Below are 19,700 nucleotides of genomic sequence, written 5' to 3'. Positions count from 1 at the left end.
GACAAAACCGGCTTTTTTGACAAAACGTGTTTAGGGTTCAGATCACGCTATATGTGGAGAATGTGATGCAAGAATCAGCTATTTTTTTTTTTAAAGTGCCGTTTATCGGTTTTTGCAAATGAACTCTTCATATGAATTGCATAAAATAAGCACTAACTTACACGGCTTGATTTTAGAACTTAAATAGTGTTTGCAACCTATTTTAGTCCCTTAAATGTAAACCCATTTCAGAGTTTAACAAGATTTTAACCATCAGCAACTGACTGTATCATGAAAAGTGGGCCTTGCATACCAGAATGAAGGTGGTTAGAGTGGAACAGCTGAAAAATAATAGGGATTCATGACGTCATCCAAAAAGGACCATCATTTCAGGGGCGGGACCCCGAAACAAGAGTCATTACATCTTGATTGAAGTTTATTATTAGAAGACAAATGCTTTTTTTTTTTCATTTACTTTAAGAAAATAATTTGATTTTTATACTAGGTTGACTATAGGGCTATTATTGTTAACTAAATCATTAAAAATATTTTTGACTTAAAGCTGAAATAAAATATAAATATTAGACCTAAAAAATAAAAAAAAACTAAATGAAAACAAAACTACAAATAGTGCCTGTGCAACACTAAAATTAGTAACTGGAAATAAATAAAAAATAACTTAAACCTAAATAGTAATACTTAAAAATAATAATAATAATAATTTTAAAAAATAACAAAAGGCACATAACAAAATTACTAAAATATTAAATTAAAACTAAAAATATAAAAACAAAAGCGAATTCAAAATATGAATAAAAACTATAAATACTACAAAAACAACACTTAAACTGGTGAACACAACCAATGTACATAAACAAATCAACGCCAGGCCAGTAGTTTGCTTTCCATTATTTATAATTTCCTTTATTCTGTTACAAACAAACAAAGCATTTTTCTAAATATAGACTTGTAAATCTCCAGAAAAAAAAAAAAAAAAAAAAAAGTTTAGCCATGGGAAAAATAGAAAGGCTGCCTGTTCTGATTGAGGCAGTCTAGTATGGGGGTGGGATATGATGGGATGGGTGGAGATACTTTGAGTATCTGAGACCTGAGCTCTTGACAGTGTCCTGCAGTAGCCGTGAACTCGCTCCGTAACTTCAGTATCAAGTAACAGATAGAAAATGAATCGAGCAAATGTGTATATACTGAGAATGCCAAGAACCTGAGTTTAAACCAGACGGGGGCATTCCGATGTTAAAATCTCTGCTGAACACGTAAGATATTGGAAAAATAGCTACCTTTCGATAAAGATTGTTCTATGAATTGCTGCTCTTGTGCGTATGATCAGGTAAAACGTGGTTGACACATGGATGCTGTTAAGAGCTCGGGTGAGTCACCTAGAATAACAGAACATTCAATCAGAAACTTTTGTACAGTGGTACAGAGGTATTGTTAATTCGAAAAGTATGCGGACCCCCTACAGAACTTTGCACAAATCCCAACCTCAGGAAACAGGAAGACAAATCGGCCAATTGTGAGAGTCGGCGAAGAGCCTGACAGGAAATTAACTTATAATCCCATCCCTCTGGATGAGTATTGCTTCCTGTCCCTTATGTGTGTGTGTGTGTTTTTTAGTGACAATAAGGCCGAAATAAAATCACAAACTTTTACAGCACATATTCTCACATATATATTTATATATAATACATCTGAAATAAACACAGCCAAGTTCAGTCGAAAGAAAGTCCATTTCTGGTGTTCTGCAAGAGATTTGTGCCCAATTTCATATTTTAAATGGACAGGTTAAACGAAAGAGAGAAAAAAAGGTGCTGCGATATTCAACTCCACTTTGAAATTTAGCAGCCTAGAAGGTTTTAATGCATCTATACCCCTCAAAGTGAAGAAAAATGGCTTTGTTGTCATTTGCATTTTTGAAACAATTAGTCAAAGATTGGAGTTCTTCAACATGACACATTCACTTCACTAATAGTACTGATGGGTCAAACAATCAAAATGAATGCACACTTGATCTACAAATGCTGCTGATTTAGACATGCCAGCGTAACCACAGTGCTAAAAACATGGCAAATCTCCTTCCAAAAGCGAGCTTGAACAGCGAGTCGTGTTATAAAGCCAACTCAGCCCCCCCTTGAGTCCCGAATGGTGCCTCTCATCTACAAATGCTCAGTTTAGCAGAGCGACCCAAACAGCAGCTGAGGAGGGGGGCAGGCAGGGGGGAAACACAAGAATGTCCTGCCAACAGCTGCTGTGTCACGCTTTCTATTGCCGTTCAGGCTCGGCTGACAAATCAGGGCCTGGGTTTTTCTTTTTTAAGGTTACGCAGAAAACGCTCTATGCTGCACGTTACAATGCCAAACTACAGGTTTTTCTCTACTATACGGCTTCAGCGGCACACTATCACGTGTAGCGAATGCAGTCTGCTGATGTAATAACATTTGCAGTAGCATGCAATCGGCTCAACAATCGGGCCCTTGTGCCTCGCCACACTACAGAGCAAACGGCACAGCTGAATCCACGGCCACCAGGGCAGGAATGTTCACCCTCTTCATGCTTCTAGCATTAAAATAACCGGCCTGCTAAGTCAGCACGCTGTTGAGGAGAAACAGCTGCTGCAATCGTGGAAGTACAGAAAACGAGTGCAGAGATTGGCATCCATTAACAATTCTGCAGCCAGCAGATAAGAAAATATTTCATAACATAGGATGCAATTCGTCTGTCTTGCATTTTAGGAGAGATCACAGCAGTACACATGACTTCAACAGCTGCCATTTAACACAAAACAGGTCAAAGGAGGCTTTACAAATCAGCACAAAACACTGTTGCTCCCAAAAAATAAAAAATTCTTTGCCGTGGATGCAAGCATATCGAATTTTGTGTTTCTACTAAAGTGCATGGATGAAATGTGTTTAAAGTTAACAATCTTTCTCCATCATAACCTACTGGTCTACTTGGTTATTTTAGTCATTTTTTGGTGAAAGGCTAAACAAAAATATTGCATTAATATAGCTGCAGATACTACGCAGGAGAAAGCAATAATTTAAATAAAAAGGCAAATGAGGGACGGGCATGCACAGAAATGGAGACCACCGAAAAGACGTTTGATATTAATCGCGTAGAAAGAAAACGTAATGAAGTGCATGCTGTAAACTCAAAAAGGTTGTGGGAGGAGCTAGGGAGGGTGACGTTTCGCAAGACTAATCTCATATATGTTATAGTCTTCGACAAAAAAAAATACACTGGACAGTCTTCCAATCCCAGCTGATTTATCTTTTTTACAAAATTAGCTTCTTGAGCTTTAATAATTCTTTAGTTTATATATAATTTTTACCTTGCGTATTCAAAAATATGCTGGTTTGTTTACGTATTCTCTGATAAAGAACAATCTCACGTAAAAAAAAAATAAAAAAAAGACAACGCAAAAGGGGACGGGGTGAAAATACACTCACCCTTGTAGCTCTGTCCTTTATATTAACTAATATCACATGTCTGTTGGCTTAGGCAATCTATCCTTAAATATTCAGAGGGCACTTGGACCCAACTCTGAAAAAACAAGCTTTCTGTATGTTGACCCCGAAACCAAAATATCCCACCGGTCCATAGTGTCAATTTATAACACCGGCGGAATGATGTGCATAAAGCAACCATTTTCATCAATAATGCCTGTAATGAAGTCAGATTATGACTTTAAACAACCGAGACACACAAACACAAAATCAGGGGTCAAAATGCTCCAAATCTTAATTTAAAACATTTCAATGCTCAATCAAATTGGCCAAATCATAAAAGTCATGTTGACGGGAGAACAAAAACCTTAAAATAATAACTTAGGGAACATCTGTCTATAAAAGGAAAATAATCATCCGAGAACACAACTTCTGATGTACGTTTAGAAAGACTCGTGCTGCGTTGGTAGGAAACACACCATGGCCAGTGACGCTATACATGTATACTGTATATATACATTTATCTCACCTAAAAATATGTTGGACAGTATGCACCCTTATAGCCTGGTTTTATCATAATTCAGCAGCCTTGACGCTGATGTAACAAAGGTTTCATTGTTAACGAAGACAATTAAACTTGCTGGTTTCACAGGACAGGGCAGCATCAGAGATAAATCAAAACCCACGAGACCTCCTTCGCCCCATGGCTTCAATATAGACGACCCCCCCCCAAAACCTCACCACATAGAAACTTCACAGATCTAATTTTCTGTCCGATGAATATTTTAGTAGGCTATTTGAGTTCAGGTCATGCACTTATTGTTTCACACATCTCCTGGGGTCAGTCCTCGTCCACATCCTCGCCCTCTGACTCCTCTCTCCTCTCGTACATCTTATCCCGGTGTTTCTCCTGGATCTCCTTCATCTCCTCGGCGTAGCGGGAGAAGGCTCCTCCGAATTTCCCCCAGGCCTTGAAGGGGATGGTGATGGAGTTCCTGTAACTGGGCTTGACCTCGCTGACCCTCAGGAACACGCCGTACTTGTTGGAGCCGACGTCGAAAAAGAACCTCTTGGAGTCCACCATGATGGAGGTGCCCTCTGGGAGCTCGCCGTAGGTCCCCGCGGCCCCGGGCCCCCCGCTAAGCTCCTCGTCCTCCCCGCCATAGTCGTCGATGAGCTTGGCCAGAGCGTCTCGGAACTCGATCAAGCCCTGAGCCGGGAGCGCGATGGTCTGGCCGGCCTGCACGCTGCCTCCGGGACCGCCCCCTCCGCCGACGCCGAAGCCGGGACCTCGGTTGACGGTCTGGCGGATGCGCAGGAACCTCCCGCGCTGGTTCTCCTTCAAGTCGAGGTAGTATTTGCGGTTCTCACGCACCAAGAACTCGCTCTTCAGCGCCCTCCGCGGGCCGCCGTCATCGCCGCCGGACGACTGCGCGATCTGCTCCGGGCTGCTCGGCCCTAGCTGGGCGTAGTGCTCGATGAAATCCCCGAGGTAGTCGCGGAACTCGGCCGCCACGGACATGGAAAGAGTCAGGCGGCTCTTAGAGCCCCCGGCGCCCACCTCTGCTATCTTAATGAAGCGGCCCTTCGCGTTTTGCTTGACGTCCAAGTAGAAGCGCTTGTTCTGGATGTCCAGGCGCTTGGACGCCAGCTCCTGGGTCTCCTGCTCCCGCTGGGCGTGCTGGAGGCCACCGCGCTCGCTCCCGCTGTCTCCATCCGCCATCTTCAGCACCTCCATCCAACTTCTCCCTCAGAGAAACGCTCCTCTCTGCTCTGCTTCGGTACGCACGGCTCTCGGCACCACAGCATTGGCCTCACATCTGCCAATAACAAGCGGCGTGCGCTCGCGGGGTCACTAATAGGTCTGCGCGCTTGTCAATCGGGGCGTGAGGGAGGTGCGCTCGGGCTCCATTGGTCAAAGTCATTTCCTCCTCCTGTGCAGGCATTTCCTGTCCTTCTGGAGCTCAGCTAAAGCTTTGAAGGAGAACTAACAAACGTTATCTTTTTTTAATTTTTTATCATAAAAGCACTTGGCTGCTTTGTACTGCCAGCGCAACAATGCAGTAAAAGTGACAGAAAAGAAAATAGATACACACATGACGTGCATTTGATGTTAATATCATAACAATATTAAAATAAAATAAAATGAACAAGACAGTATTGGACTATTGTACAGAAAACTAGTGAATGTCAGAAATAAATGTGACATTAACAGATGCATTCATCTTTATTAACACTATTTATATAAGTATTTTTAGGCTATATTAATATTTAAAAACGAATACTTTAACTGCAATGAAATTCTATCTCCTATAAAATGCATAGGACTACGATGTTATCAACAACAATTTGCATAACAGTTTTATAAAGTGCTGCGTATTTCTGCGTATGTTATTTTAAAATCTGGCCCAGGATCAGCCGGTTGCCCTCTCTGGAATGATGAGCTATGATGTAAACGCTGACTGTAGATCAGCTGAACTTCGCCTTTATGTGAGGGATGAAGGTTTTTCATTCCCGAGGTCAGTGTGTCGCGTGAAAGTGATTGTGATAAGCGCGCACATGATGAATTATCACTCTTGAATCGCTTTTAATTGTAGAAGGCGATACACAAGTAACCAGCATGTAACTGGTTGAATTAGACGTTTTTTCTTTCGTTTTTTTTGTGTACAAATGATTGCAAATTGTTTTTAATTATCACTCTGTCCAACACCGTTCGTAACCAGTGTTGGGGGTAACGCATTACAAGTAACGCGAGTTACGTAATCAGATTACTTTTTTCAAGTAACTAGTAAAGTAACGCATTACTTTTTCATTTACGAGAGAATATCTGAGTTACTTTTTCAAATAAGTCACGCAAGTTACTTTTGTTTCTAATTTATTGATTGTACGCATTACTTTCCATTAAAAGTAACTAAGTACCGTAATTAGTTACCTTTTTAATGTAACGCAATATTGTAATGCATTACTTTTAAAAGTAACTTTCCCCAACACTGTTCATAATATTGTCATTCCAATAAAAAAACTGTGAAACTGAGAATTAATTATAATAACGTAGCACAATTATAGTAATACACAATTTCTAATGAGCACTAGAAATCATATTTCATTGATATCTCAAAAGTTAGCCTACTTCTAACTTTAAAAAATAATTCGCTATAATTATTCACCTATTACGATGGCTCAGCCATGCATATTCAGAGTCTTGAATCACCGATGAGAAATTTCAACACAAGTATTTTCTACCTCAAGCTTCACAATTACATCAAAACTCATGCCATATTCACTGCGCACTGCAAGTGGTCACACTAAACATTACCTTGTTATAATAGTGTTTTATAATTAATATATATCGATAACTATTATATATGACAATAAAATAAATATGAAAACATATTAGAATAATATAATATTATCTTATATATTACTTATAATTGTGCTTTATAATTAACACATACAATTGTATATATATATATATATATCCTCCTGAGACCCAGCTATGGAGTTTTTGCCTCTGTAGTGGACATTATATTTGAGTGAATTTCTCTGAGACCTCACATGTCACAGTTGTAAGTCTGTGATGTTCTGTACAGAGCACATTCAGTGCTTTCCAGAGATACCAAATGATTGGATGTTTCACCGAGAACACTCCCTCTCCTTGGTTTTTTAAAATGGCTGACATTAATTTAGTGATAAAATTGTACATCCTTATGGAAATATGATCATATTTTGTAATTACAATTTAAATCTGATTAATTTTCAAATTGTTTGTCATAAATCAACATCTCAGGAAAATGTTATGGGGTTTCAAATCAAAATATGAGCTTCTGTTATGAAACAGGACATAATTTCATACACGTCCACTGTAGAGGACACCAGGACTAAAATCATGTTTATTACACATTTTGGGAGACAAAAGAATTGAATAGGAAAACAAATTATATATCAATATTCTTATGAAATATTAGATATTATTATGAAAATCTGGCCTATTACTACTCCCATTATTACACTTATTTTTTCAACATGCTGTCCCAACAGCACTTTAATATGCAAATTAGATACAGTGTATAGATAACATTGTGCTTAATGGGAAAACCAGTTTATGGAATTTTTACACACATATTGCATAAAGCAAAATGGTATATCAAATAATTTTGTTATATATTTTATAACATAGTTGAGAACCATCCTTAAACAAAGTTAGATATAAGAAAAATCCTGAAACCTAAAAATTGATTGGTGATTTTTTTTTTAAAAATCCCATTGTTTTTGCCTTTTCATGTCTACTCTTGTCATTTTATTTTTAGAAAAACTGAGTCCTGGTGTCCTCTACAGAGGACATAGCATAACTTATGAATAAAATATAAATTTTCAAAAATTATTTTGTTATTTTACCATTTTTTTCTTATGCTCTAAACAATGTAATGACATGAAAATATATTTCTGGTTCTCAGGAGGTTATATATATATATATATATGATATGATAACTATATTGTAATCATAATATTGTGCGCAATCTGCCACGCCCACTGGAGTCTCGTCAATAGGTCACGCATGCGCTGATGATAGCTCTGAAGTAACACCCCTGAAACAGAACCTGCTCCGGAGCAGGTTATAGAGTTACCTTGTGTGCCTTTTTTTTCCTCTCTTTTTTTCTTCTTCTATCCTTTTCTTAAGAATTTTTATATTATATAGTTTTTTCTGTGATGTTTTATCTATTAATCCTCAAGTAGTTTATTATTGATTGGTATTTTGTATGTTTTGTACGTACAGTTTGTTACTGTTTGTTTTGTACGTACTGTAATCCTTGTTGTTTACTGCAATAAAAAACATATATATAAAAAAATTAAATAAAGGGTCACCTCATTTTTGGAACGGAAAGCTGAGTTTATCCGCTTACTTACCCTTAAACAAACCCGGCTATGTCACATAACCTGCTTTCTGGAACACTCCCCATGAGGCAAATGTATTTATGTATTTATTTTGAAGGCGGCCAGGTAAAAGAAACGCGCTTTATGAGCATTTAACTGCTGTTAAGACCAATCCCCACAACCTAAAACACATAAACCTGAAAGGAACTAAAAAAGAAATAGGAAGAAGAAGAGCCATTGATATGCACATGAAATGTAGAAATCAGGAAATTGATTAAAACTGTGTTTGCTCAGTGTTCAAAATCATCTTTTGTTCTCCATTAGTCAAACATTACACTGGTCGTCAGTCATAAAACGGAGATAATCTTGCACAATAAAAGGGACTCACAAGGGCACGTTTACAATTTCAGTGTTGAAAAGAGGAAGCTGAACTGAGACTAAACGTGCTCAGTGATACAATGTATGTTATGCATTGTAGCTTTTACAACAGAACACGATGCACTATACCATGCCAGTTATTATTCTATAGCTTTTATTGTGATCGAAACATTGCCAATCACAGTATAAAAAATACTTATGTTTTTCTAATCGGTTTTAATGTAATAAATGATGATGACGCCGGCACGCATGCGCACAAGACTAGTGCGCGCTGGCGGTCCAAGAAAAAAAACTCCGTATAGAAAAGCTCTGTGATTGGACAGAACCTACGTTTCAAACCAAGACGTAGCTCGCTGATTGGTTATTACGCTGGAGCGTACCGCGCTAACGCCGAAGTGGGCATCATTGTGTTTTCCCTCCGTTTCGTGCGAAAAGAGAAGAAGCTCATCTGGCGATATGGTAAAGCAAGTTTTTATTGTCTAATTTCTAAAATATAACCTAGCTCGGACGGTTGTGTTTTGTGTAAATTGTAATGGTGCCGTGTTAAAATTTTGTACACGTGATGGCTTTTAATAAGCTCGCGGTGTTTGTGGGTTTGCAGTGTTTTGGTAAAAGAGCGCCGACCATGGATTAAAGTGAATTTGGTGCATTATTTTGCAAAACGCATCAAAGAGCCAGAAAATGCATGCGTGCATTTAATAATTGGGATGCAGGGTTGGTGGAATATGGCAGATTTTAAATGAATAAGAGTAGAGTTATCGTAATGTTTATAAATAAGAGCCAAACTCTCATCGAAGCAGTTTGCTTATGTTGTTCGGACACGCTAAAAAAAAAAAAAAAAATTAGCCTCAAGCTTGAATGTACTTTAGTTTGTTTGTACTTTTGTTTAAATACTAAAAATATAAAGGAATCTGAACATCAGTCATTTTTGGGCGTTTCTTTAATCTCACTCCATTATTCAAAATGAGCTACAAAAAAAAAAAAATCGAAGTGAACGTTACTGGAGTACGTTTTAATTAATTAATTTTTTATTTGTGAAATGTACTAGGAGTTTCAGAGTAAAAATTGATTTGATTTGATTTGAAGAAAAAAAAAAGATTAATTACACTGGCCACAACTTCGATGAGGCTTTTAAATAATAAGTCCTTTTCTTGTGCTTCTGCAGGCAGGAGGAAAAGCTGGAAAGGACAGTGGAAAAGCCAAGACAAAAGCAGTCTCCAGATCACAAAGAGCTGGTCTGCAGGTAACGTTACATATTCCTGCGCCAGATACGAAAAAATGAACTGCTGTTGAGTTTAACTGAGTGATATTGAGAGTTTGATTGGTTTTTATGTTTCAGTTCCCTGTAGGTCGTATCCACCGGCACCTGAAGACCCGAACTACCAGCCATGGTCGTGTTGGAGCTACAGCAGCGGTGTACAGCGCCGCTATCTTGGAGTACCTGACTGCTGAGGTAATGATTTTATTTTGGCACGGCTTGTTAAACAAGCCTGCCGGATGTCATAGTGGCAGATTGTTGGCTGGCTGTGATTTCTCTTACTGTGTGAATAGTCTCTTGCAAATGCAACCTTGTTCAAACCCATATTCGCAGGTTTTGGAGTTGGCTGGTAATGCCTCCAAAGATCTGAAGGTGAAGCGTATCACTCCAAGGCATTTACAGCTGGCCATCCGAGGTGATGAGGAGTTGGACTCACTTATCAAAGCTACTATTGCTGGCGGAGGTGAGTTTCTTTCAACTCCGGATTTTAAGAAAAAAAATGTAGTGCAGGGTGTTACAAAAACTAAACTTAGCTTTGATTCTGTAAAATGATATTTTTAGGGCTGATATTATTTTAATGGCGTGTCTTCGTGTCTTTCCCTACAGGTGTGATTCCGCACATCCACAAGTCACTGATTGGAAAGAAGGGCCAGCAGAAAACCGTATAAAATGCATTGATGTTCGATTCTATCTTTGTCTAGAAAACGGCAATCAGCATTGAGAGAGCAGTTGCTTTTGTTACGTTTCCCCATTTGTTTGGTTATGTTTGATAAGCGTAGTTTAACATAACAATGGTTAGAGTTTGACGTACTATATTCATGATAATTAACGGGGAGGGGGTGTTACATGTTGTGGGGTAAGGAAATGTAATCATGGTTTTTGTTTAGTTTGGTTAAGGAATGGGTTTTGTGAGGTTTGGGTTTCATTATTGGCTTTTTAAAATCTGTTTTATACATTAAAAGATGTTTTTTTTCCTAAATGTTTCGCCTTTTTGTGATTTTCATTATTCCCTAGAAACTCCTCATATTAGCTAATTGCTGCAGGAGATCTATTCAAATGAATCCTGATAGTCGTTCTTGGATCTGACATTAGAGATTGTGAATAAAATGTATAGAAAACATTTTCCTAGCTACATTTCCATTGTATATATCTTTTGAAATAAACAAGAGTAGCTAAAAAGTACAGAACTGTATAGATTTAAACGCTTGGGTAAAAGTATTTAAGGACATTTTTCAATGTTAACTGAAGCAGATGATTTTATGATGCTTTTGTGTTTGATTATAGTTGATAACTAAACATCTATTTAACAAATAGGTTTCTGTGGATCTTAAAAAGTCTTAATTTTCCCTTCCACAAATGAAGGCATCAAAAGATCTTAAATCAGAGCAGAAAGTCTTCAAAGAATTCATAGTCATGGCATTAAATATTGCATACACTGCAAAAAAAATGGAATATCTTTCTCAGTATTTTTTTCCAGTACTAATATCTAAACATCCATAGATCACATTACATTTACTTAAAGGGGTCATAGGATTCTTTGGGGTCTTAATGAAAAGTCTGTAACATAGTTTGGTTAAAATGTATCAATGGTAGTGTAAAAAACACCTTTTTTTTTACCCTGTCAAAAACAGCTCTTTTCAGATCAAGCCGTTTTTGTAGCATTTCCCTTTAAATGTTAATGAGCTCTGCTGACCCCGCCCCTCTCTTCCGAGCTGCTCTCAGAGAGACTATTTACTTTAGCCACATTCATCCTGAAACTTGCTAATTAGCACATTATTAGGAAAGGCGATTTGCAAAGATTCATTACAAAACATTACACTCACTTCTTCTGTAGGTGAAGCTGGATCAGGAATGATTCATGTAAACATAGACGCATTTATGTAGATCGGGGGTGCATTCCCTTCAGAAACAAATGTAATCCACTGCGAGTTCAGCGGCTCAGATGTCAGGAGTAAATGAGGACTGCTATGTTCATTATTACATCCAACAACAGAACACTTCAATCGCTTAGGAGTCATTCTTGTCTACATCTGCTCCGGTGGTGAAACAATGGCAGACTGATGACAGTCACTCAGGTAAGTCGGTCTAAGGTAAGCCGCCAGTCCAGTCTGTGCTGAAACGCTACTGTCAATCAAACTATCGTGGGAGGGGCCTGTCTGTGTGACGTCACACAGACAGGCATCTGAGATCGTCTCGATTTGAGAAAGGGGTAAACATTTAACCAGATTTTTAAAAAAGCACTAGGTGGATTTTTATCATTATAGGGTGGTTGTGTACACACACTGCCAACACACATTTCAGTTCAAACAACTTGTAAAAGTGCATGTAGCATCCTATGACCCTTTAAGATGTAAAACGAAGTCCTTTTTTTCATTTTTGAGAAACGGAACAGATTTAAGTGCTTACACTTAAAACAAGAACAAGTATCTGCCAACCGAGTATGAAAACTTGTTTTGAAATTCAATTAATTTTTCTGAACCTATTGGCAGAATATTTGTGCTTGTTTAAATCATAAACTCACTTTTTTATGAGATCACAATTTATCAGAAATGTATCAGTTATCAATTTATCAGATATCTTATATGATTTTGCATCTCAATTAAATGCATCTGGATTTAAGAATCTTTAGACATTTGCACTGGAAAACAAAAAAGTACTAATAAAGAACAGCATTTTTTTTCAATGTGATCAGAAGTTACAGTAAAAGTTATTTCTATATTCTAGTGGTTGGGAGCTGAGGTATTCGAGTTATATGCTATTTGTTTTCGTAAAATGCATGAAGAATTGGAGTTCTGTTTTAAGTTGTGTTTTCAAACTAAGTCTTACATTTACCTTCATAAAACCTGCAGAAACCCTGTAACTAAATGTTTCTGTACTAAACTACGTGCCACTCAATGTTCAAGTTAATGTGGCCATATATGTTTATTCTTTGTATTTTGACAGGCTAAGCAATAAATAATAGCGTGCTGATTAAAGGTGTTTAGTTTCAGTTCAGTATATTTGTTGGAGAAAAAAAAATTCCCCAAAATGATACTGGAGTGCACTGCTGTAGTGTTTTTAAATATTTTTGAAAAATCCAAGGCTACATCTATTTGATTAAAATAGTAATAATGTGCTGAATTTTCAGCATCATTCCTCCAGTCTTCAGTGTCACATGATCCTTCAGAAATCATTCTAATATACTGATTTGCTGCTCTAGAAACATGTATTATTATTATCAGTTTATTATTATCAGCATTTATTTGCAATAGAAATCTTGTATAGCATTATAGTCTTTTCTGTCACTTTTGGGCCATTAAAATATGAATTTCTTTCATAAAAATAAACTTGAACAAGCTCTTCACACTTCGGTGTAGTCAAATAGAAAATGATTTATTTATACACTCCTCTTGTACACATAGACATGAACGAAATAGAACTTTACAATCATATTTAAATAATAATTCATCAAAACGAAAAGAAAAAAAAAGATCACATTTGTTATTGCACTTCACCCTGTATTCACAAATGCAACGATGTAAACCAAGCTGAACGCCTTGACTAACAGTCAGAAATGAATGTTTTGCTGTCGGTCTCTCGTCTCACTGTGTGCTGTAGTACTGCGAGTGATAGGGCTGGTATGGACTCATCATGGAAGGGTTGATGCTCTGTAGGGTGCTGTACTGATACAGGGCCTCCACAGGCAGGGACGGCAGGCCTCCGGCTGTAGCAGGGCTGTAGTGGAATCCCGGGCCGTAAGGTGCCAGGCTCTCTTGGTAGTAGCTGGGATACGAAGCGGCACGGAAACTGTGCCGATCGGAGTAATGCATCATATGCGAGGCTACCTTGGCCTGACAGGCGTGAGCCAGACTGTCCTGAACGGTCCGTTTCAGCTTCATGCGTCGGTTCTGGAACCAGTTTCTGATCTGATGGAGAGAAACATAAGATAAGTTCCCATTTAATCAGTGTTGGGGAAAGTTACTTTTAAAAGTAATGCATTACTATATTGCGTTACTCCATTAAAAAAGTAACTAATTACGTTACTTAGTTACTTTTTATGGAAAGTAATGCGTTAGGTTACTTTTGCGTTACTTTTTAAATCTGGACAGGGCTTGCTTGTTTGTTTTTAAAATAAAAAAGTAATATTTTTGGCAAATATAAAAGCCTTTTCACACCAAAAGTGAAATGAATAAGCCTCAGGCTGAAGGGAAAGTACATGTACGTCCGTACAGTAGAATGCAGAAGAAGAAATATCAACACACTTCAGCAATAAAAAAAGACACACAAATGTTTGTCGAGAGTAATTTGTGCTTATTATTATGGTTGAACAGGATCATCGAAGGTCAGAAGCAAAGACATTGGTTAATAGAATGGGATTAAATACATAAATTATATTTGTGTTGTTTAACATTTAATTATTGCAGGTTTGCGTCATATTCTGAGTTGCATTATTTGTATTCATTTTGAGGAATACTGAATCTCTGTTTTTTGTTTTTTTGTGAGTGAGATGAATTAATGCATATTCATATTTATTTTAGAACTACAGTAACATCTTCTGATTTCTCTCAGCATGGGGACACCAGAGCTGTCAATCAATAAATTAGAAACAAAAGTAACTTGCGTTACTTATTTGAAAAAGTAACTCAGATATTCTCTCGTAAATTAAAAAGTAATGCGTTACTTTACTAGTTACTTGAAAAAAAGTAATCTGATTACGTAACTCGCGTTACTTGTAATGCGTTACCCCCAACACTGCATTTAATACATAAAAGTCGAATCACTCTTTTTGCGCCTTTGAAGCCCCCTACAGTTAAGAGAGTGTAATAACAGCGGATAGCTGTAGGCGCGCATTTGTTTCTGTCGTAAAGCAATCCGCACTTTTCGCGAAATTTCGTACCCGCTTACTAAACTTACATACTCCCCCAGTACAGACGTTATATTAAGTCAGTGTACCATCAGAATGCAGCTGATATTTAATGGTAGCTATGGGAGAATCGAACCCATTTTAATGTTTGCATCAACTGAATTGTTTCGAATCTCTCGAAACGCAACACGTTAGAGATGCCTGCTGGTCAAAACTGTGTAAATGCAACAAAAACTCAGGCCAAACACCTTCTACCAAGTGTTTTTTTCAAAGTATAATATAAGAAATGGTATTAACAAATCATCATATATCATTTAATATAAATAGTGTCCGTGTAACATGTTCGTTTATTAATTGTTTTGTTGGTTTTATGGAGGGCTCGGCTAAACAGGCCAATACGAGACGTTTAACTACTGCTCTTCATTTTTATTATACAAAAATTTGATTTTTTAGAAACCGTTATGACGTAACGAAGCTCCATTCACTGAAATCACGTGACTCCGAATCACTGGTTCGAATCAAATGATTCATAAAGGTTTCGAAGCTTCACGAAGCTGTGCTTTGAAAGCACTCATCGAGTCATTTCAAGGTAAAGAAAAACAAAAACTAGCACACAGTCCCTTTAAATCACATTATTAAAATCAGAGTAATAATAATAACAATGAATCGACCTTGTACCTGTTTATCAGACAGATTTAGTCTTTTGCAGAGCTCAGCTTTGTCCTGGGCTCCCAGATAAGCGTTCCTCTTGAAGGCTCTCTCGAGACTGTTGATTTGTTCGGTGGTGAAGGCCGTTCGGGGTCTGCGGCCGGTAGAGGGAGATACTGATGGCGCCGGTTCTTTAGGGGCCCCAGGTGAGAGAGAGCGGCCGCCCTCGCTCTCGTACCCTGATGTCTCCTCCTCCTCCGTGCTGCTGCTGAAACCTGGCTCTGAGGCGATCAGGAAACAAATAGATATTCAAATATGAAGCCAGTAAACAAAAATAAATACATACATAAACACAAGGGAGCAAGAGAAAATAAACATTTTGTAAATTTGCATTTAAATGGAAAATGTTCAATTGAAAATAAATAAATGTAGGGAAAATACGACAAAAGTAAATCAAAGCAGATCCCACGCAAACTGTACATTTGCTAGCATTACATTTTAAAATGGGATCCTAATACAAACTAAATGAAATGGATTTATACTTAAAATAATTATGTTGTTGTTTTAATATAAGTATTTTAGTGTTATTTATTATTTTAACAGTATTTTAATAGTACTTTTAACTATAGTTATGTTCAAAAATATTTATTTTTTATTATTTAGACACATTTTTACTACTAATCCAATAAAAGTAACAACAGGTGCATATTTGACATTAAATGATTTAAAATGTAAAATAATAACCTATCTATTTGAATATATTTTAAAATGTATTTTTTTCCTGTGTTGGCGGTTTATAGTTTTACTTTTAACTGTTAAAGTCATTGATACTATATACTTTACTGTTAAATAAACAAAACCAAAAAAAATAACAGTAGGATTTTTATATCTGTATTTTACATGAAATCATTATTTTAAATCTTTTATAACTGTTTTCTGTTTTTAATACTTTTTTATATTTTTTATTCCAGTGTTGGCAAAGCTTCACTTCTGTACTTTACCTTTATTGTTACTGTGTTAAAGAACTATTTATACTATTTTTCTGGTAATTAAATTAAAAACTAAATAAAATAGATAAGTATTTTACATTAAAGATTACTCAACAATATTAACATGGATTATGAGAACAGTTTTTTACCGTGAGTGTGTTGCTGGACGATATTGTTGTCACTGGACTCGGTCTCTTGCGTAGATGTACACAACAAACTGTTTCCCGGTTGTGCTGGCTCCATACGTTTCTCCCGATTCTCCATGTTTTCCGGTCTCCATCTGCTGTAGAAGCCAGGAAGGCTCTCAGATGCAGTGCCAGAGGTGCTCGGGACGTCCTGGCCGGGAGAGACCCAAGAGCTTGAGGGAAGGGTTGATACCGAAGCCTGGCTGCTTTGAGAAAGCCACTCGATGGAAAAATGCCCCTTCATCTCAGAGAACCAACTGTGTCCAAATCCAGCAAAGAAAGGCAGATATCCGGTATAACACAAGGCAGTTGTGAGTTTCCAGCAGAAGTCCTGTGACTGAGTGAGTCAGATGTGTGTTTGTGTTCTGATAAGCGTGGCTTTGGGTTCACTGGTCAACACCTCCAGCATGGGGCTCAAGTATTTATAGGGCTAATCCCAGCTCATTTACAATTCACTTCGCCCCGGATCAAAGGAAGCGTCCTGATCTCCACCCCTTCAGTTTTCACAAGTGTGGTAATGAAGACGTCTCAATCGGCCTTGAGTGAACCCATTAACTCCTGGCACCAGTAAGTCTGGAGATGTAATCCCCTCCCTAAACCATCTCTGATCCTGTCTCCTCTCTGAGGTGTGCATGTGTGTGTGATTTCATATGTCCACATTAGAAGAGCGATGGAGGAAGTTCAAGGTTAATCACAGTGGCTTGGAATTCATAATCAACAGCAATATTTGGTAATCCCAAAAGGTACATAGTTTTAGTTATTTGACTAAAATGTTACCGCATAAAGTCCACAGAGCTAAATCCACTTTAAAACATTCTTTCTTTCTTTTTGCAGAATAAAAAAATTAAGATTTCAATCTTTTTTATAGTCCTTTTATCATCAAATTTCTTTAGAACAGAAATGTTAATGTAAAACTACAACTTGAAAAATTATATCAATAATTCGTTTATGCACAATAAAATAAACCACATTTTAAAGTTCCTTATCAGAAGAACAGAATGCAAAACAACAACTTGGAAAAAGTATTTGTTTGTTTGTTTTGTTCGTTCATTCATTTATTTACAGTTCCAGCACTACAGAATTAAGCTCAAATATTTCATAGTGTAAAGAAAATGATTCAATCATTCATTCATTTCAGAACAATAAAATAAAGTTTTCAACATTTTTATAGTCTTTTATTATAATCTCTTTAGAACAGAAATGTCAACAACTTGAAAAATGACATCTAACTATTTAAAAAAAAAATTTATTTGTATTTCTTTAATAAGAGTCGGTTGCAGCACAACAAAATGAAGCTCAAACATTTCGTAGTGTCAAATAATAATAATAAAATAAAATAATAATTATCAATAATTTCCTTTTTTTATTATTATTTATTTATTCATTCATTCTGAGTTATTTTACTGATTCCAATACAGAAAATAAAACATAAATGTTTCATGGTCTTTTTTCATAGTGTCTTTAGAATAAAAAATACTGTTAAACTACTTTTTTTAAATGAAAAACCTTGTCAGTTTCTCTGATTCCAATAGAACAAAACTGCAGTTCTGTCCTTTTGTGAAAATGTCTCTCTCATAGACACTTAATGTTCCTGTGAGTGGCTGCAAACGTGGCTAATTCAGCTCTTGTTTATGCCCCTTTCAGCCGGTATTGGTATCAAAGCAGGCGGCTCTTTTAAAGTGGCAGGTAGAGGTTAATGGGCTGTTTTAGAAACACTACACGAGTATGGAGACAGTAGTCTGCAGAGACCCAACTACTGACAGAGATAACTGCTGGCCCTTGGATCTGCCCCCCCCACCCCGCCCTACCCCCCCAAACGGCATCATTACGCATAGCTGATCTGAGATTAACTTGATCAGTCCCACTATTGAAGAATACATGATTTCAAAGCCTGCCAGACACTTTTGATTATCAGACGAGCAAATAAAACAGCCTTAGATTGTCCCATTATTGTTTCTAAAGGATCTGAAGGGTTTGATCCCTTTTGGGTGCATTGAAGAAAAACAACAACAGAAAGACGGCGCCAAGGAAGGAGATTTACGCATACAGAGGTTCACTAGATTTATTAATATAAGTATTTTAGTGTTATTTATTATTTTAACAGTATTTTAATAGTACTTTTAACTATAGTTATGTTCAAAAATATTTATTTTTTATTATTTAGACACATTTTTACTACTAATCCAATAAAAGTAACAACAGGTGCATATTTGACATTAAATGATTTAAAATGTAAAATAATAACCTATCTATTTGAATATATTTTAAAATGTATTTTTTTCCTGTGTTGGCGGTTTATAGTTTTACTTTTAACTGTTAAAGTCATTGATACTATATACTTTACTGTTAAATAAACAAAACCAAAAAAAATAACAGTAGGATTTTTATATCTGTATTTTACATGAAATCATTATTTTAAATCTTTTATAACTGTTTTCTGTTTTTAATACTTTTTTATATTTTTTATTCCAGTGTTGGCAAAGCTTCACTTCTGTACTTTACCTTTATTGTTACTGTGTTAAAGAACTATTTATACTATTTTTCTGGTAATTAAATTAAAAACTAAATAAAATAGATAAGTATTTTACATTAAAGATTACTCAACAATATTAACATGGATTATGAGAACAGTTTTTTACCGTGAGTGTGTTGCTGGACGATATTGTTGTCACTGGACTCGGTCTCTTGCGTAGATGTACACAACAAACTGTTTCCCGGTTGTGCTGGCTCCATACGTTTCTCCCGATTCTCCATGTTTTCCGGTCTCCATCTGCTGTAGAAGCCAGGAAGGCTCTCAGATGCAGTGCCAGAGGTGCTCGGGACGTCCTGGCCGGGAGAGACCCAAGAGCTTGAGGGAAGGGTTGATACCGAAGCCTGGCTGCTTTGAGAAAGCCACTCGATGGAAAAATGCCCCTTCATCTCAGAGAACCAACTGTGTCCAAATCCAGCAAAGAAAGGCAGATATCCGGTATAACACAAGGCAGTTGTGAGTTTCCAGCAGAAGTCCTGTGACTGAGTGAGTCAGATGTGTGTTTGTGTTCTGATAAGCGTGGCTTTGGGTTCACTGGTCAACACCTCCAGCAT

At 37.0% G+C, this 19,700-nt stretch overlaps 3 protein-coding genes across 3 annotated transcripts; 1 reads left to right on the top strand and 2 right to left on the bottom strand.

The window, feature by feature from the left end:
* Positions 1-1,644: 1,644 nt before the first annotated feature.
* On the bottom strand, positions 1,645-5,285 carry purbb (purine-rich element binding protein Bb). The gene has a single exon (XM_016277225.1). The coding sequence runs from the start codon at positions 5,179-5,181 to the stop codon at positions 4,285-4,287; it is 897 nt and encodes a 298-aa protein (XP_016132711.1). The 5' UTR covers positions 5,182-5,285; the 3' UTR covers positions 1,645-4,284.
* Positions 5,286-9,025: 3,740 nt separating this feature from the next.
* Positions 9,026-10,930, top strand: LOC107588951 (histone H2A.Z). The gene is made up of 5 exons (XM_016277224.1): positions 9,026-9,152; positions 9,859-9,936; positions 10,033-10,146; positions 10,285-10,414; positions 10,558-10,930. The coding sequence occupies exons 1-5, from the start codon at positions 9,150-9,152 to the stop codon at positions 10,617-10,619; spliced, it is 387 nt and encodes a 128-aa protein (XP_016132710.1). The 5' UTR covers positions 9,026-9,149; the 3' UTR covers positions 10,620-10,930.
* A 2,592-nt stretch (positions 10,931-13,522) lies between these two features.
* LOC107588950 (homeobox expressed in ES cells 1-like) lies at positions 13,523-16,971 on the bottom strand. The gene is made up of 3 exons (XM_016277223.1): positions 16,581-16,971; positions 15,473-15,723; positions 13,523-13,856 (listed from the first exon to the last, which is right to left on the bottom strand). Exons 1-3 carry the CDS (start codon positions 16,858-16,860, stop codon positions 13,533-13,535), a joined length of 855 nt encoding a protein of 284 aa, XP_016132709.1. The 5' UTR covers positions 16,861-16,971; the 3' UTR covers positions 13,523-13,532.
* Between the last annotated feature and the right edge of the window lie 2,729 nt (positions 16,972-19,700).

The sequence above is a fragment of the Sinocyclocheilus grahami genome, unplaced genomic scaffold (genome assembly GCF_001515645.1).
Source record: "Sinocyclocheilus grahami isolate Dianchi unplaced genomic scaffold, SAMN03320097.WGS_v1.1 scaffold110.1, whole genome shotgun sequence".
Taxonomy (NCBI): domain Eukaryota; kingdom Metazoa; phylum Chordata; class Actinopteri; order Cypriniformes; family Cyprinidae; genus Sinocyclocheilus; species Sinocyclocheilus grahami.
Note: the sequence above shows the minus strand (reverse complement) of the source record. Positions and strands in the feature narration are given on the sequence as shown.

What these genes read in the sequence shown, in the direction of transcription:
- purbb (XM_016277225.1), bottom strand. Translation starts at nt 5,181, where the DNA reads ATGGAGGTGCTGAAGATGGCGGATGGAGACAGCGGGAGCGAGCGCGGT.
- LOC107588951 (XM_016277224.1), top strand. An exon ending in CACAAAGAGCTGGTCTGCAG is followed by an intron (nt 9,937 to 10,032) that starts GTAACGTTACAT and finishes TTTATGTTTCAG; the next exon opens with TTCCCTGTAGGTCGTATCCA. An exon ending in AGCTACTATTGCTGGCGGAG is followed by an intron (nt 10,415 to 10,557) that starts GTGAGTTTCTTT and finishes CTTTCCCTACAG; the next exon opens with GTGTGATTCCGCACATCCAC.
- LOC107588950 (XM_016277223.1), bottom strand. Translation starts at nt 16,860, where the DNA reads ATGAAGGGGCATTTTTCCATCGAGTGGCTTTCTCAAAGCAGCCAGGCT. An exon ending in CGTCCAGCAACACACTCACG is followed by an intron (nt 15,724 to 16,580) that starts GTAAAAAACTGT and finishes TGATCGCCTCAG; the next exon opens with AGCCAGGTTTCAGCAGCAGC. An exon ending in TAAATCTGTCTGATAAACAG is followed by an intron (nt 13,857 to 15,472) that starts GTACAAGGTCGA and finishes TCTCTCCATCAG; the next exon opens with ATCAGAAACTGGTTCCAGAA.